Below are 19,455 nucleotides of genomic sequence, written 5' to 3' on the forward strand. Positions count from 1 at the left end.
TCTGGGGGAGCCTTAAAGCTGCAACTCATAGGGAAGATCCATTAATTACGTAACGCAAAAATTTGACATTTTCAACCCCCCTCCCCCTCTAAGCGTTACGTAATTTGTGGACGCTCTCATAGATCCGTTTAAGCATAGATAACACGCTATCAGTACTTTAATTTATCATTTTCAATGAGTGATGTCACGCTATGTTTACATATCTGCTTCTTTCAATATCTATAGAAACACGAAGGATGAATGGCATGCTACAAAAATCTCAAAAAATGTTTGTTCCGTGACAGGGCATGAAAGTGTGCAATATCTGCTTTATTTTTGTGTTTATTATCACTTTGAACTCGGTGAGTTAAAGGAGTATGATTAATTCATCGACTAATCACTATTCTTCACATATATCTATTAGAATAACTTAGAAGTTTTAATTTTAAAATAAAGCACAACATCCTTTCATGACTGCCTTTCATGCGAAATTGATCAAAGAACCCACGATTTTTTATTTGGTCGCCTGAAATAGAAAAAGACGCTTTGCTCTCTGTCTTATGACGATCACGACCTTTTCCAGTACTGGCCTTGGCATCAGCCACTAATTTAAATTCTTTTCCGAATACAGAACGGACATAAATATGCAATAAATTGTTTTTCACAGATGATCTACGGAAAAGAACTACTACGGCACGTACGTATTCACAATTTCATATATTGCGGGAAAAATTTCGAAGATGTCAACAATGTTCATTGAGAAAAAAGGCATTTGCAGTTTGACACGTATGATCAATGATCGTGTTTTTTTTGTATCGTGAACGTCGTCAATGATGCGTACTTGGGCAAAGTTACTCATGCGTGCATTTAATTGTTGTTTTTTTTTTTGCACGATGCTTTACTGCTTGCAACCGAATATTTGTCCCATCTATGCTGGATTTCCTATTTATATGGGGCAGATATACAATTACATGCAGTTTAGCTGATATATGTAGGTTAAAAATATTCGAGATTTATTATACTGACAGCAAAATTCAGAATACCGAAAATACCGGTATTTTCCGTCTCTAATACCGGTATTTTCGGTACCCAAAATTGGCCGGTAATACCGGTATTACCGGTTTCGGTACTACCGGTTAGACCACCCTAGTAGAGAGATAGATGCAAGTATAAAAACATAGATTTGAAAAAGTATCGCAAATATACGATTACGATTTTAATTTTTACGTTTCTTTTATCTAAACATTTTTGTGTGTGATTTTATCTAGCAGTATATTCATTAGGGTGGGATAAAATTTTTTTTCACTTTCTGTATGGTTTTTGCACGCCTCTTGGGTCCTATAATGCTTGTGCGAAATTTCAGATCAATCGGTGAAACTACGGCACGGCAAATGCTGGGTAAAGCGTACCATTGGTACTTCGCGTACCTGAAGGAATAAAATAGACCCCATCTCGCGGTCCTTAGCCTCTTACCCAGCAACTCCTATCCCTACCTCCCCGCGGTGCTGGCCGGGATACGAGCAACCTTAGGGAAGATCGGGTAACCAACCCCGGTGGGAACTATGGTCGTATGCTGACAGGGAAGGGGGGGTTTGCTCCTCTCCGGAGGTGCAAATCTTATTGAGCGTCTGTTCTCCATGTCAGGATCGGCTCACAACAGCGTCTGTTCTCCATGTTAGGGGCGGCTGATCATCGTCCGAGTGCCAGCGAGGGACTCTAAGTGAAACTGTGCACCATGGTCCACCGGAAATAAGGAGGAATGGTCCTCCGGAAATTTAGGGGTTTGGTGTCAGGCCCTGCAAGCCAGCCTTTAAAAATCATAAGCAACTAATAGTCAACAAGAGAGTACAGAACGGAATAATCGGCGAAGACCACTGCGACGAAAAGGGACTGGCGATTAGAAACTCGGTTCGTGGAACTGCAAATCTGTCAACTTCATCGGGAGCATACTCGGCGATGTGCTCAGAGATCGTGGATTCGGCATCGTAGCGCTGCAAGAGGTTTGTTGTAAGGGATCAATGGTGCGAACGTTTAGAGGTAATCATACCATCTACCAGAGCTGCGGCAACACACACGAGCTGGGAACAGCTTTCATAGTGATGGGCGATATGCAAAGGCGCGTGATCGGGTGGTGGCCGATCAATGAAAGAATGTGCAGGTTGAGGATCAAAGGCCGGTTCTTCAACTTCAGCATAATCAACGTCCATAGCCCACACTCCGGAAGCACTGATGATGATAAGGACGCATTCTACGCGCAGCTGGAACGTGAGTACGACAGCTGCCCAAGCCATGACGTCAAAATCATCATAGGAGATTTGAACGCTCAGGTTGGCCAAGAGGAGGAGTTTAGACCGACAATTGGAAAGTTCAGCGCTCACCGGCTGACGAACGAAAACGGCCTACGACTAATTGATTTCGCCGCCTCCAAGAATATGGCCATTCGTAGCACCTACTTCCAACACAGCCTCCCGTATCGGTACACCTGGAGATCACCACTGCAGACAGAATCACAAATCGACCACGTTCTGATTGATGGACGGCACTTCTCCGACATTATCGACGTCAGGACATATCGTGGCGCTAACATCGACTCTGACCACTATCTGGTGATGGTTAAACTGCGCCCAAAACTATCCGTCATCAACAATGTTCGGTACCGACGACCGCCGCGGTACGACCTAGAGCGACTGAAGCAACCTGATGTCGCCACTGCATACGCGCAGCATCTCGAGGCAGCGTTGCCGGAAGAGGGTGAGCTCGATGGGGCCCCTCTTGAGGACTCCTGGAGTACAGTTAAAGCAGCGGAGCGACGCAGCGGAGAACAACGTCGGGTATATGGGTCGAAGTCGACGGAACGATTGGTTCGACGAAGAGTGCAGACAGATTCTGGAGGAGAAGGACGCAGCGCGGGCGGTCGCGCTGCAGCAAGGTACCCGGCAGAACGTGGAACGTTATAGACGGAAGCGGAGACAGCAGACCCGCCTTTTTCAGGAGAAGAAACGCCGCCTGGAAGAAGCGGAGTGCGAGGAGATGGAACAGCTGTGCCGTTCTCAAGATACACGCAAGTTCTATCAGAAGCTTAACGCATCCCGCAAAGGCTTCGTGCCGCGAGCCGAAATGTGCCGGGATAAGGATGGGAGCATCTTGACGGACGAACGTGTGGTGATCGAAAGGTGGAAGCAGCACTACGAGGAACATCTGAATGGCGCTGAGAGTACAGGCAGTGAAAGTCAAGGCAGCGGAGGAGATGACTACGTCAGTTCAGCGGACGATGGAAGCGAACCAGCCCCCACCTTGAGGGAAGTTAAGGATGCCATTCAACAGCTAAAGACCAATAAAGCAGCTGGTAAGGATGGTATTGGAGCTGAGCTCATCAAGATGGGCCCGGAAAAGCTGGCCACTTGCCTGCACAAACTGATAGTCAGAATCTGGGAAACCGAACAGCTACCGGAGGAGTGGAAGGAAGGGGTTATATGCCCCATCTACAAGAAAGGCGACAAACTGGAGTGTGAGAACTTTCGAGCGATCACAATCCTTAATGCCGCCTACAAAGTGATATCCCAGATCATCTTCCGTCGTCTGTCACCATTAGTGAACGAGTTCGTGGGAAGTTATCAAGCCGGCTTCGTTGACGGCCGCTCGACAACGGACCAGATCTTTACTGTACGGCAAATCCTTCAAAAATGCCGTGAATACCAGGTCCCAACGCACCATCTGTTCGTTGATTTCAAGGCGGCATACGACAGTATAGACCGCGTAGAGCTATGGAAAATTATGGACGAGAACAGCTTCTCTGGGAAGCTTACCAGACTGATCAAAGCAACGGTGGATGGTGTGCAAAACTGTGTGAAGATTTCGGGCGAACACTCCAGTTCGTTCGAATAGCGCCGGGGACTAAGACAAGGTGATGGACTTTCGTGCCTGTTGTTCAACATTGCGCTAGAAGGTGTCATGCGGAGAGCCGGGTGTAACAGCCGAGGTACGATTTTCAACAGATCCAGTCAATTTATTTGTTTCGCGGATGACATGGACATTGTCGGCCGAACATTTGCAAAGGTGGCAGAACTGTACACCCGCCTGAAATGTGAAGCAACAAAAGTTGGACTGGTGGTGAATGCGTCAAAGACAAAGTACATGCTTGTGGGCGGAACCGAGCGCGACAGGGCCCGCCTGGGAAGCAGTGTTACGATAGACGGGGATACCTTCGAGGTGGTCGAGGAATTCGTCTACCTCGGATCCTTGCTAACGGCTGACAACAACGTTAGTCGTGAAATAAGAAGGCGCATCATCTGTGGAAGTCGGGCCTACTACGGGCTCCAGAAGGAACTGCGGTCGAAAAAGATTCGCCACCGCACCAAATGTGTCATGTACAAGACGTTAATAAGACCGGTAGTCCTCTACGGACATGAAACATGTACAATGCTCGAGGAGGACTTGCAAGCACTCGGAGTATTCGAGAGACGGGTGCTTAGGACCATATTTGGCGGTGTGCAAGAAGACGGTGTGTGGCGGCGAAGAATGAACCATGAGCTCGCCCAACTCTACGGCGAACCCAGTATCCAGAAGGTAGCTAAAGCCGGAAGGGTACGATGGGCAGGACATGTTGCAAGAATGCCGGACAGCAACCCTGCAAAGATGGTGTTCGCTTCCGATCCGGCAGGTACGAGACGGCGTGGAGCGCAGCGAGCGAGATGGGCAGACCAGGTGCAGAACGACTTGGCGAGCGTGGGGCGTATCCGAGGATGGAGAGATGCGGCCTCGAACCGTGCATTGTGGCGTCAAATTATTGATTCAGTGTTATCTGTTTAGATGTTAACTAAATAAATGAAACGGTGAAACTATATTTTAGCGCCGGGGATTTTAATTTTCCATAGGATTTACTATGGGGAAATTTACCTTTACAAAGAAAAAATCCCCAAGGTGTCCCACAATCAGCGAACTGAACTATCGAAATTCATAACTGGCGCCTTATGAATATTCGACTGATTATTCCATCAACAGTGCTTCTTATACGCAGTTACCTCCTCGAATACCCAAGCGTCGATGAGCGTGTGGTATACATACCGGTCTCTCGATCCCGACGTCCATGGTTCGAATCGAACCCAGTCTGCCGCACTTCACTTTTTTTTAAATGAAAATCATCATACATAAGGCGACATGTTGAAATTCATACCGATTCCTTGTGGCAAATTTCCATAAGGCGTTTTATTGAAAATCGTACGTCCATTTTCCTCAGTGCATTATTCTCTAACGATAAATCGATCTAACTACATCATAGGAAATTTTACCAGCAAACTTTCATTGGAAGACCGCAAAGTGATCCGACGCTCGTGAAAAATGTTATTTACATAAAACTAATTGCTGTATGAACGCAAGGCTTATTGCACTTTTTGTTCCAGCATCACTGCCGTTTGCTGCTTGCTGTTGTTTGCACGAGGCACCACTTTGTGTGGAGGATTTGCTTAGCATGAATGAAAAGCGGGTTACTAGGGATACGTTTATTGGCCTTGCTGTTTGAGTCTTCGTCCTTCTAGGTAGAAAAAATTCAACCAAATTTCAAAATCTTTTAGAAATATCAGAAAGCTTGTCGAGAGTTAGAATTTGAAAATAAGAAGAATTTCCTAAAAAATACCAGCATCGAAAAGTTAAAAAAGTTAAAATTTTTGAAAATTACACGCCGTGAAAATATTTTAACGCATATTTTTGTGTTTAATAGCTTATAATTTTACATCCAACTTTTTCTTGTACGCAATATTGAATACAAGCTCCATAGTAATGACGACCTGTAATTTTTAAAAGTGATGGAAAAATGAGACGAATCGAACGGAGCCTTTTTGTTACATCATATATGCTGTAACATTTTTATACGGTGTAGGTATTATCGGTTTGTTATGGAAAACGAAAATGGGGTATTGATAAAAAATAAAATATTAAATAGGATAAAAAAATATAGGGTAACGGTACCAATAGTGGAGGTATTAGTAGATACTCAAAAGAAAATATTTTTTAAAAATTGATAATTATGGGAAATTTACTGCTCTATTATCTTAGTCAATAGATAAACTAATAAATTTGCTAACAAAAATGAGATAGATGTCATTTAACATCAACAATTACCAAATATTGCTTGCACCACTATGGGTACACTGTTCCTTTAGTGGCGGTAAAAATTAATTTTGGTTCCTATAGTGGTGCTATCCATTGGTTTCTTATGAGACTCGCCACTATTGGTACAGTTGCACCACTATAGGTGCAAGGGAGTCAATTTTGTTAAGGAAAATCATTTTTTTTCAATAGTTTTTCAAGCGAAATCTTAAGGTAAGTTGCTTTTAACAGGATATTTACGACGCATCAACTGAAACCATCATAAAGCCTATAAATATGATAAACCTCATTAAAACCCCACTACCTCCACTATTGGTGCTACCTCCACTAAGGGTACAATTTCATCAGACAATTTCATCTTTTTCTATGGCTCTACATTCTTACTGGAACTTGGGCGGCTTTTCAACTCAGTATTATATTAGCATTTCCTCAGTTATTAATTGAAAGCTTTTCTATGCCCGCCGTTGCATGAGTGTGCATCTTGTGGGGTAAGTACAAAAGAAACGCCAACAGAAACCGGGTCGGATTTAGCTCACCATCTCCGGATTGGCAATCCTACGCCTATGCTCGCAAGGCTAACGGGACTCCTCTTGGACATCTTATGTTCATGGAAATTAGGATCCTATCTCATAACATATAGGCATTTTTGCCGTGGAATGTGGTCCTTCTAAGATTGATAAGTTGATACACAAAGAGCCTACTTTAAATTTTGCAGTTTGTTCTATGATGCCTATCTGTTTTATGATCCTATGCTTTTTGAGCTGGATTTGGTACATACTGACGAAGAGGACATTGCAAAAGTTATGATAGATGTAGTATATATTTTGAACTGAACTCGAAATCGTTTTGGTGTATAATGAACACCTTGTATTCCAGAAAATTGTGTTTGCATTATTCCCATTGCATGTTGAGTATATTCCATAGATAAGACCATTGCAAAATCATTGATTTATTGACTTAGTTCATACCTTGAGCTGAACTCGAGAATGTTTTGGAGTACTTTGAATATCACGACTTCAAGAACATTTGGTTTGATGGTGCGCATATGCTTATTGAACCAGATTGGATACATATCGAAAGCCTTGGTTGTCCGGTAGATTCTTTGGGTTGAACTTGGGAATATTTTGGAGTATCTTAAACATCACGTATTTGAGAAAATTGGATTTACATGATGCGCATGGGGTATACCCCGTTAGGCATAAGTACGTTAGGCATAAAGACGTTAGGCATAATGGACGTTAGGCATAACGGACGATAGGCATAATGTACATTTGGCATAATGGACGTTAGGCATAAAATGACCCAAAGAACAGCCTATGGCATAAAGAAGGCAGAATTATGCCAAACGTCCATTATGCCTAGCCTACATTATGTCTTTCTTCCGTTATGCCTAACGTCCATTATGCCTAACGTACTTATGCCTAACGTCCATATGCCTAACGTACTTATGCCTAACGTCGTGGACCCATGCGCATGTGCCTATTGGACTAGATTACGTATATGCAGATGATGAAACCATTGCATTAGCCTAGGTTGATCTGGTAGACACTGTGGGCTGAAATCGAGAAAGTTTTTGGGAACCTTCAGCATCTCTTTATCATTGTCTCAACGATCAAGATGACTAAACTTCATTGAGTGTTTAGATTTATTAAACAATTTGGGATAGGATCCAAATATTTCAGATTCATCTGAATGCTATCAGAAGCAAAATCTTCACATAGTTTTGGATATCTAGGTCTTCAGGTCTTCTAACATTTTCCCAGCAATATATCATTTTTACTCAAATTTTAGCTAAAAAAAATCGTCAAAGAAAATTATTCCGATTTTGTCACTGTTCCGATTTTATCAACTGAAACTCACGGACCGTATTGATAAAAACGGAACATATCTGTAAAGCCTTTACACTTTCTTACAAAAAAAAATCAACAATTTCTATAGCATTCATTTCATTTATTTAGTTAACATCTAAACAGATAACACGGAATCAACAATTTGACGCCACAATACACGGTTCGAGGCCGCATCTCTCCATCCTCGAATACGCCCCACGCTCGCCAAGTCGTTTTGCGCCTGGTCTGTCCATCTCGCTCGCTGCGCTCCACGCCGTCTCGTACCTGCCGGATCGGAAGCGAACACCATCTTTGCAGGGTTGCTGTCCGGCATTCTTGCAACATGTCCTGCCCATCGTACCCTTCCGGCTTTAGCTACCTTATGGATACTGGGTTCGCCGTAGAGTTGGGCGAGCTCATGGTTCATTCTTCGCCGCCACACACCGTCTTCTTGCACACCGCCAAAGATGGTCCTGAGCACCCGTCTCTCAAATACTCCGAATGCTTGCAAGTCCTCCTCGAGCATTGTCCATGTTTCATGTCCGTAGAGGACAACCGGTCTTATTAGCGTCTTGTACATGACACATTTGGTGCGGTGGCGAATCTTTTTTGACCGCAGTTTCTTCTGGAGCCCGTAGTAGGCCCGACTTTCACAGATGATGCGCCTTCGTATTTCACGACTAACGTTGTTGTCAGCCGTTAGCAAGGATCTGAGGTAGACGAATTCCTCGACCACCTCGAAGGTATCCCCGTCTATCGTAACACTGCTTCCTAGGCGGGCCCTGTTGCGCTCGGTTCCACCCACAAGCATGTACTTTGTCTTTGACGCATTCACCACCAGTCCAGTTGTACAGTCCAGGTGTACAGTTCTGCCACCTTTGCAAATGTTCGGCCGACAATGACCATGTCATCCGCGAAGCAAATAAATTAACTGGATCTGTTGAAAATCGTACCCTGGTTGTTACACCCGGCTCTCCGCATGACACCTTCTAGCATAATGTTGAACAACAGGCACGAAAGTCCATCACCTTGTCTTAGTCCCCGGCGCGATTCGAACGAACTGGAGTGTTCGCCCGAAATCTTCACACAGTTTTGCACACCAGCCACCGTTGCTTTGATCAGTCTGGTAAGCTTCCCAGGGAAGCTGTTCTCGTCCATAATTTTCCATAGCTCTACGCGGTCTATACTGTCGTATGCCGCCTTGAAATCAACGAACAGATGGTGCGTTGGGACCTGGTATTCACGACATTTTTGGAGGATTTGCCGTACAGTAAAGATCTGGTCCGTTGTCGAGCGGCCGTCAACGAAGCCGGCTTGATAACTTCCCACGAACTCATTCACTAGTGGTGACAGACGACGGAAGATGATCTGGGATATCACTTTGTAGGCGGCATTAAGGATGGTGATCGCTCGAAAGTTCTCACACTCCAGCTTGTCCCCTTTCTTGTAGATGGGGCATATAACCCCTTCCTTCCACTCCTCCGGTAGCTGTTTGGTTTCCCAGATTCTGACCATCAGTTTGTGCAGGCAAGTGGCCAGCTTTTCCGGGGCCATCATGATGAGCTCAGCTCCGATACCATCCTTACCAGCTGCTTTATTGGTCTTTAGCTGTTAAATCCGCTGAACAGACGTATTCATCTCCTCCGCTGCCTTGACTTTCACTGCCTGTACTCTCAGCGCCATTCAAATGTTCCTCGTAGTGCTGCTTCCACCTTTCCATCACCACACGTTCGTCCGTCAAGATGCTCCCATCGTTATCCCGGCACATTTCGGCTCGCGGCACGAAGCCTTTGCGGGATACGTTGGGCTTCTGATAGCACTTGCGTGTTTCTTGAGAACGGCACAGCTGTTCCATCTCCTCGCACTCCGCTTCTTCCAGGCGGCGTTTCTTCTCCTGAAAAAGGCGGGTCTGCTGTCTCCGCTTCCGTCTATAACGTTCCACGTTCTGCCGGGTACCTTGCTGCAGCGCGACCGCCCGCGCTGCGTTCTTCTCTTCCAGAATCTGTCTGCATGCTTCGTCGAACCAATCGTTCCGTCGACTTCGACCCATATACCCGACGTTGTTCTCCGCTGCGTCGTTATTGGCTGCTTTGACTGTATTCCAGCAGTCCTCAAGAGTCCCCCATCGAGCTCACCCTCTTCCGGCAACGCTGCCTCGAGATGCTGCACGTATGCAGTGGCGACATCAGGTTGCTTAAGTCGCTCTAGGTCGTACCGCGGCGGTCCTCGGTACCGAACATTGTTGATGACGGATAGTTTTGGGCGCAGTTTAAGCATCACAAGCATCAGGTAGTGGTCAGAGTCGATGTTAGCGCCACGATATGTCCTGACGTCGATAATGTCGGAGAAGTGCCGTCCATCAATCAGAACGTGGTCGATTTGTGATTCTGTCTGCAGTGGTGATCTCCAGGTGTACCGATACGGAAGGCTGTGTTGGAAGTAGGGGCTGCGAATGGCCATATTCTTGGAGGCGGCGAAATCAATTAGTCGTAGGCCGTTTTCGTTCGTCAGCCGGTGAGCGCTGAACTTTCCAATAGTCGGTCTAAACTCCTCCTCTTGGCCAACCTGAGCGTTCAAATCTCCTATGATGATTTTGACGTCGTGGCTTGGGCAGCTGTCGTACTCACGTTCCAGCTGCGCGTAGAATGCGTCCTTATCATCATCAGTGCTTTCGGAGTGTGGGCTATGGACGTTGATTATGCTGAAGTTGAAGAACCGGCCTTTGATCCTCAACCTGCACATTCTTTCATTGATCGGCCACCACCCGATCACATGCCTTTGCATTTCTATAGCAATTCCAAAGATTTTCCATCAATAATTCCAAAGAATTTGCATTAGAACTCCCGAATATATTGCCGTAATTTTTTTTTAATAATTTCCCATCGACATTCCGAAGAGTTTCGCTTTTATCTCTAAAGGATTCCTCGCAAAAATTCCGAAGAATAACCGAAATTAAGAAAAAAAATTCCAGGGACTTCCTAGAAAATCTCCAGTGGAGATTCTGAAGGGGTTTTTTCGCGGAAATTTTGGAGAATTCCCCTTACAAGTTTTAAAGAATGTCTTTCGGAAATTCAAATGACTTTTTCTTTGATATTCCAAAATGCTTCCTTTGTAAATTCCAAAGAATTTTCCGTTGCAGTACGACATAATTTCCCGTGAAAATTCTTAAGAATCACTTGTTCCTGCCGAAAATCAAAAGATATTCTAGTAGAAATCTGCAATAAAATCCGAGTGGAAATAAAAAAAATCGAAAGCGTTTATAGAAGACTTCGGAGAATTTTCCTGTTCAACATAGAAGAAGTTCCAGGTGATATCCATAATAGTTTTAAGCCGCAGCTCAGCCGAAGCTAAGCTAAAGCTAAGCTAAAGCTAAGCTAAAGCTAAGCTAAAGCTAAGCTAAAGCTAAGCTAAAGCTAAGCTAAAGCTAAGCTAAAGCTAAGCTAAAGCTAAGCTAAAGCTAAGCTAAGCTAAAGCTAGCTAAGAGCTAAGCTAAACTAGCTAAGCTAAAAAGCTAAAGCTAAACTGAGCTAAAGCTAGCTAGCTAAGCTGGAGCTAAAAGTGAGCTGGGAACAGCTAAACTAGCTAAACAGGTGAGCTAGTGGGGCTGCTAACAGGCTGGGGCTGGAGTGGGAGTGAGGTGGGGGCTGGTGGGGCTGGAACAGGCTGGAGTGAGGCTGAACAGGGAGCTGGAACAGGTGGGAACAGGGCTGGGAACAGGGCTGGGGCTGAGGTGGGGGTGGAGGCTGGGTGGGGTGAACTGGGGTGGGGTGGGGGGCTGGGAACAGACAGGAACAGGAACAGGGTGGGAACAGGTGGGAACAGGTGAACTGGTGGGAACAGGGCTGGTGGGAACAGGAACTGGGGTGGGGTGGGGCTGGGACAGGGAACAGGTGGGAACAGGGGTGGGGTGGGAACAGGGCTGGGAACAGGTGGTGGGGTGGAACAGGAACAGAACAGGGGTGAGGTGGGTGGGAACAGGTGGGCTGGGACAGGAACTGGGGGCTGGGAACAGGGAACAGGTGGTGGGAACAGGTGGAACAGGTGGAGCTGGGGGCTGGGGTGGGCTGGGTGGAACAGGAGCAGGGGTGGAACAGGTGGGGTGGGGCTGGGAACAGGGCTGGGGTGGAACAGGGGCTGGAACAGGAACAGTGGAGTGGGGCTAACAGCTGGAACAAGCTAAACTAAGCTAAAAGCTAAGCTGGAGCTAAAGCTAAAGGGCTAAAAGCTAAGCTAAAAGCTAAGCTAAACTAAAAAGCTAAGCTAAAGCTAAGCTAAAGCTAAGCTAAGCTAAGCTAAGCTAAGCTAAAGCTAAGCTAAAGCTAAGCTAAAGCTAGCTAAAGCTAAGCTAAAGCTAAGCTAAAGCTAAGCTAAAGCTAAGCTAAAGCTAAGCTAAAGCTAAGCTAAAGCTAAGCTAAAGCTAAGCTAAAGCTAAGCTAAAGCTAAGCTAAAGCTAAGCTAAAGCTAAGCTAAAGCTAAGCTTTGTGTCGAAATCGGATTAAATTGGTCTTAATTAAATATCTTCAGCTGAAACATTTGTAGGAGAATAGGGCGGAACCATCATCAGTCATTCAAAGTATCACAGCCGCTTGGTGCGGTTTTGTGGAACTTTGGCCAATATGAAACGAAAATTATCACTCATTACATAGAGTAGATTGAACATATATGATTGAAAATTGAACAGTTCCTGACTAGAATATTCATTGTCTCTTGCGTGAAACTGGATTAGCGTGTTAATTTTATGGTTCCCTTGTGGGCACTAAATGGTTAACGACAACTGCATCAGTAAGAAAAAAACATCTACCATTGTAAACAGCAGAACCATACTGGCGTCACATTTTGCCAATGGCCCCAAACCTCAGAGTTTAAACTACCGGTGCCATAAACATGTATGTGCTTCATGCATTAAGCTGAAGCCAATGTCGCTGTTCCCTAGTGGTAACTGCTCCGACAAATGGTGCATATTCACCTAATTAGGCAAATATTGCGTTGCCACAGGAGCATCCCACTATGCTAAAGTGGGACGAGAATTCACTGTACATTCGATATCATCATTATGAACTGGCCTAATATCGCAACCAGTGATTAAAGATAACATTATGCCACAGAGGAACAGAGGTGCTTTGCACTGCCAACACTCAAACACTTCTTATTATAATAATTGCACGGATAAAGTTTGTAAATGCAGCTATAATTACTTACGCTTTCATATCCTATCCTTTCATATTGAAATTTTGTTTGAACGTTTAATAAACGTTGCATCAACTTCAAGTGATCATTGGACACGTGAGGGCGAACAATGAAGTCAACCCCCTACCTTTCTCTTGACCACTGGGGCACAATTTTTAATAATTATTTGTGACTGACGAATACGTTATTTTAGGAGTTATTAAATTCCAGAGGGCTACGGCAAGGTGATGTACTTTCGTGCCTGCTATTCAACATTGCTTTGAAGGGAGTAACACGAAGGGCAGGGATTGAAACGATTGGTATGATTTGTGCGAAGTCCGCTCAGCTATTTGGTTTCGCCGATGACATTGATTTCATGGCACGTGACTTTGAGAAGAAGGAGGAAGCCTACATCAGACTGAAAAGGGAAGCTGAACGGATTTGACAAGTCAACAACGAATACTCTGCATCACAGCCTTGATCCAGTATAAGGATTGATTCCTGAAAATTAACAAGAATTCGCTTTGTGTGAATAAAAGAAATTTTGAAGCGTTATAATCAAAAAGGCATCTCAAACACAACACATCGTCACTTTGTTGCACAATGCAAACTGCACATAAAGCTTGCTTCGAAATAATAGAAATTAAAGACGATAAGGACATTACATTATGCTTCCAGTGAGCATTATGCTCTTTGGAGGAAGCACCACACTAGTCAACGGACCAACATGCAACGTCCATTGGCCCTGTCGAACACTTTTTTCTTACGAATAGTTTCAATTGAATATCTGTAGTCAAAAAATCTATGATGTCTGTTTGTCGGTGGTTATACCGTTTCTCCATCGCTTATTAGCTTGGAATCAAATAAATTTGTAGAACTAAAGATCCAATTACTAAAGACGGGCAAATTCGTTTGAATTGTGCATGTTATCGATTTTGTTGAGATCTTTTGCAATTTGGCTAACAGTGTTCTCTGTCGCACGAAGTAAAAGCTCACATCGAAACTGAAAAATAATTAGGAAAGATCACAGCAGCGACGTAATCTGATGTTATTTCGCCTCTCAATCGATAGATGGCATATTCGCCAAACTATAGCAAAGTGACCCGAAACACCAAAGAGACATTGTACATGCATTTAGAATATAGTTTTGGCGCGTCGCGCAGGAACATTTGGTCGTTCCCGAGCAGCAGCCATCCGGAGGTGCGTTTAATTATACATTCAAATCCCACCGTCCCAAAATGAACGCACATTTTCTGAACAAATGCATATTAATGTGCATGAGCCCATACATGGAGCCCCGTATGCAATTGAATGTGCATGAAAACATTTAATTTCGAATGAAACTAATTAAATATAATGTGAGTATTGAGGTTATTCCCTCAGCTTGAATGAACTGGGATGTGGCTTTTGGCTTCAGCTGTCCGGAGGCAAAGTTTGATAAATTTACAAGGATCTGATTAATGCAACTCAATAATGCCCTGTATTGAATGCAATTTAGAAAAACAAATTGAGAGTTTCAGCGTCATATTATTATGCCGAGTTTAAATAGGCAGTTTTGGTTTTAATAATTTTGAACGAGTCGTAATTTAGATGCAGATTACATTTGCACTTGGAACATTCATCTCATATCTTGTGCATGTAATTGAATGGTCAACTAGTACTAGCTCTAAGCATGATTTAATTGATACGAGAAAACGCGGCTAGCAAAATCAATTAACAGTTGCAGTTGAATTGCATTCGATGCAGAGAATAATTAAACGCCAAATATTAACATCGGGTTTATGATGTGATGTTGATGTAATGAGAAAAATGTTGAAATTGAATTAATTGAAGATAAAATAATAACTGTTAAGGGTTTCAGATGTTTCCGCGATTGGGTAGTTGGAGGATCGACAATTGCGACAAAACCCAATTAAAAAGCGGTCAAAATTCAGAATGTCGAGAATCAAGGTAATGAGGATTTGAAGTAGATTATTCCTCCGCAATAAAATTGTAACACGCCTTTTTTCCGGAATAAGTCAAAAGAGTGGATAACTCATTTTCCCGTAAAACGCAAAATAGTGGGACAAAGATCCGTCATTTTTTTTAATTTATTTATTATAAACTGTAGACCCGACGAACTTCGTTTCGCCTAAAGTTTATTTATTCTCTGATTAGTTCTCGTGTTATGCAGAAATTTCTGGTTCATTTGTATGGGAGCCCCCCTTTCCAGAAGGAGGAGGGGTTTCAAACCACAACAAAAACATATCTTCCCTTCCTAAACCTTCATATGCCAGATGTGGTTCTATTTGCTTGATTAACTCTCGAGTTATGATGAAATTGGCGTTTCATTTGTATGGGAGACCCCCTTTCCAAAGCGGGAGGGTCTCGAACCATCTTAAGAATCTTCCCCGGCCCCAAAAACCTCTGCATACAAATTTTCACGCTGATCGGTTCAGTGGTTTCCGAGTCTATAAGGTTCAGACAGACAGAAATTCATTTTTATGTATATAGATAAGAAGATATGTATATAGATATATAGATAATAATGTAAATGTATTCCAGAGTTACGACCATTTGAACGCCAATCCTTATTCGAATCAACCATCAAATATCGTGAATCTATCACAAATCAACGCAAACAGTTGAAGCTGCAATTCCATAACGGATTCCTCCCGCGTGATCCGCCGAATCCATTAATCTTCGTTTTGAAAGCTGTTTCAAATTATCCTTACTCAAATCCTTCCGACGGACCAGCCAACCGACACGGATCGACCCCGGCGAGTGTAATGGCATTTCAACTCTCCAGGTGCGAATGGGCTTTCAATCTGTTCGTCTTTGGTCCCAAGTGCGATTTCTCTTAAGTGGAAAGTTTACCAGCGATGGTAGAGAAAAAAAGGCACACAGAAGGCAATCGTTATCCAAGACAGACACGTACGAAGTATATTCAAATGAAATGCCCTCCAGAGAGTGGAGTGGCTCATCATCAGTGCACCCGATAAGAATCCCTCACATTTCCATCCTCCCCTTCCCCCATGGAACAGAAGATGGGAAAGTGGGAAAGCCCTTCTGGCTGACTGACCGGATCCCGGTATCTCGGAAAGGTGTATTAGCATTCTTTCTACGCTGATATCGTGAAGGAAGATGCGTATTCTTCTAATGTTATGGAGGGTTTTAATGGAATGTGTTTTATTCAAAAAGGCAACAACATAATAATAAAATAGAATTCGAGCATTTGACGATCCTTGAATTTAAGCTGAATTTCGTCTGTGGAAAAAAATAATCCTGACGTGGTGGGGCGTCGTGCAAAAATAAGCGAATGTATTCTTTGAAAAAATGTTGGCTAAGCTAGGTTAAGCCCAACAACTGAAAACATTTTATGTACTTTTTATGTCATCGGTGTAACAGATTTATATTTATACATCAATGTGGTCTTCTGTAGCTCAGCGGTGAACACGCGGCTGCAAATCAGACCATGATGAATTTCATGGGGAAGGAAAGAGTTTGTATTCGTCCTAGTCGCTCGATATATACGAATGTATAAATGATCATCAAACTTAAAATAAACTTGCACATTGCAGATTTTTCCTAGTTTGGTGTTCTGCAATATGAAAGTAGAACTCTAATGTGAGAAAAATGTAAAAACTTTAATATTTTAATCGCGATATGATTTCTACTTCCAAGTTCTCCGAAGAGCTGTCAAACCTTTGTCGATCTTAATCAAACATTCGCATACCTTTCGGATGAAAATCATTTTCAACTTATTTGTTTCCGACAGAAAAGGGACATGGTTTGAAATGATTTCTGGATATATCCGAGTAGAGCACGGCATTGAGATGTCGATTATTATTGAAATTGCATTTAGCTATACCTTTGATTTCTGTTTGTACCCAGCCTTGTCCGGAATTGCTAGTTTGATTCTCCAAATACTTATATAATCAGTGTTGCTTATATAATCAGTGATTCTGTAGGTAGAACATCGTGCTTGAGTTGTTGGACAGTCCGGACTCAGTCGCCGGAAAATGATTTTGCTTCCGAAGACTACAAAAATCATTTTATGTTTACATATGCAGCGATTCCTCGGGAAAAGAATAGAGTTGAAAAAAAAGTTGTCCAATTTTGCTCAAAATCGCTTGGTATGTTCTTCATCGAAAATAATTAGACCCGTATTTTTTTATTTTTTTATTAGGGTGACCATGTTCGATATAGAGTTACCAGAAAAATCGCTATTTTTCAAAATTTTTTATTTTTAAAAAATCATAACTTTTGAACCACTGGATCGATTTGCAATATTTTTTTATGGATAGAAAGCTTATTACTTCTAGTTCTTACTAAAGTTTTTTGTTTGGTGTATTGGTGTACTCAAATTTGCTAAAATGGTCAAAATACACGTTTTTAAGATTTTTTAAATGTTGGACCACAACGACTATATATTTTTATATTTTTTTATGAAAATTCAAATATTTTTACATAACATATCAAAAAATTAGAAATGTTCATCGAGCCGTTTTTGTGTAACATTTTTTTGAAAATTTCAAGTTTTCTGAACATACACACATGGAATGAACGTTATTCTCCACTATTTCAAATAGCTCAAATTAAATCAAAAGTATGAAAATGTTATTCAAGAGTGTTTGTTTGGTCTCGTTTATTAGAAGAATTTACGAATCGCAATAGTTGAAAATAATTCAATCGGAATAGTCTGGTGTTGTTATTGATGACTTCATTCTCCAAAATCGGCAAAATCAATATGTCGTTTTTCAAAAAGGTTGGTTTCAGCGATCCATACAATAGGTTACCTGCTTTGTTTATATGTTTTCAATATTTTTGATGCAGGTAATTCATTGTATTTTCTTTTTTTATTATGATTCATCTGTCTCCTTTTCCTTGTTCACTCTACCTAAATGATACCCAAAGGGACTATTGAAAGTGGTCTATAAGATAAAGTATATGTAAGTCAAGAAAATCAGTGAAGTTGTCCAGTTGCCTTACTGAAGAAACGTTTAATACAATGAAGCACGAATGCTCAAATTGCCATGTTTGGAGTAATTGTTACAGGAAACTTACTCCTAAACTGTATGATTATGCAGCGGAAAGGAGAATAAAATTGGATAAAAGCTGTTCCTACATTTGTAATACCTGCTATTGCCGACTTTATCGCATTATCAAGAAAGGAAACGAGCCAGCAGCTCCAAGTGCAGTTAATATAGAATGTGAAAATCAAGAACTCACCGTTTCTGAACCATCGAAACTTGATGATCTCGCCGTTGCCGGACCATCAGGCACCAATAATTTCGCCTTGGCGGGACCATCTAGAGTGAACAATTTCGCCGCACCAGCAAACATCAATAATGGTGGTTTCGAAATAATCGATCCCAATGCCGCTGGATCATCGCATACTGTCTGCGTATGCATTTATCATCAGAATGTTAAATTAATGTTTAAAACCCTTAAGGACAAGAAACTTATTCATAACCATTTAAAAACGTATCATGACTTGTTTTTTAAAATACTTTGTGAAAATCCTACAGAGAAATGTTGGTTGAAAACCTGTGATCATTGCCCGGGTACGCAGACACTAGAGAATGACCTGATGAATTCTCTTGAAAATGTCGATTCCTTAGAATTTAAACAATGGAGGCAAACAGATCGTTGTCATTTAAATTCAATGCGAATGGATGCAAAAGAGTATGTGGAAACATTTTTAGAAAAATTAAGCGAATTATCTCCGCATAATTTTATTGCAGAGCAACAAGGAAACTACTTAAAACAACTTAAAATTAATTTGGAAGCAACTGATTGCATTATAATTGCTGACTTCTCTGAAAATTATTCTTTTGTTATTCAGGACGCTATACAAGGTTTTCATTGGTTTTCAATGGTTTTCAATGCACAATCCATCCTTTTGCCATATATTATAAAGATGAAGCACAAAATTTAAAGTTTACAAGCTTCATAGCAATCGCAGAATTTACTAAACATAACCATGTTGCCGTTCGGCTGTTTATAACAAATTGTGTGAATTTCATTAAAAAAAAGCTACCTTACCTGAAAAATATCCATTTTTTTCTGATGGATCAGGCAGTCAATACAAAAATAAGATGACTGCTTTCAATTTGTGCCACATGTACTTCGGTCTTAAAGCAGAGTGGAACTTTTTTGCCACTTGCCATGGAAAAGGGCCTTGTGACGCTTTAGGAGGTGTTCTAAAGCGAAACGCTTCAAAAGCAAGTTTACAAGGCCATCATATTACAACTGCGTACGAACTTTACTCTTGGGCTGTTTCTAAAGTAGATTCCAAAATGTATTACGAGTTTTTCTCCGAAAAAGATTACAATGCAATGGAAAAGAAAATAAAGAACCGTTATACTCGTGTAAAACAAATCTCTGGGACACA

The 19,455-nt window shown here is 42.3% G+C and overlaps 1 protein-coding gene across 1 annotated transcript; it reads right to left on the reverse strand.

Annotated features, from left to right (window-relative positions):
• Window positions 1-11,495: 11,495 nt before the first annotated feature.
• On the reverse strand, window positions 11,496-18,473 carry LOC134221641 (uncharacterized). Its single transcript, XM_062700831.1, has 2 exons — window positions 18,291-18,473; window positions 11,496-12,047 (listed from the first exon to the last, which is right to left on the reverse strand). The coding sequence occupies exons 1-2, from the start codon at window positions 18,471-18,473 to the stop codon at window positions 11,496-11,498; spliced, it is 735 nt and encodes a 244-aa protein (XP_062556815.1).
• Between the last annotated feature and the right edge of the window lie 982 nt (window positions 18,474-19,455).

Source organism: Armigeres subalbatus, chromosome 3 (assembly GCF_024139115.2).
Source record: "Armigeres subalbatus isolate Guangzhou_Male chromosome 3, GZ_Asu_2, whole genome shotgun sequence".
Lineage (NCBI taxonomy): Eukaryota > Metazoa > Arthropoda > Insecta > Diptera > Culicidae > Armigeres > Armigeres subalbatus.

Bases quoted from the DNA above. Each gene is read 5' to 3' on its own strand.
- LOC134221641 (XM_062700831.1), bottom strand. From the start codon at position 18,473: ATGCATACGCAGACAGTATGCGATGATCCAGCGGCATTGGGATCGATT. The intron at 12,048-18,290 runs GTGAGTTCTTGA...TTCCTGTTCCAG, and splicing joins GTTTCGATGGTTCAGAAACG to CCCCTGTTCCACCCCAGCCC.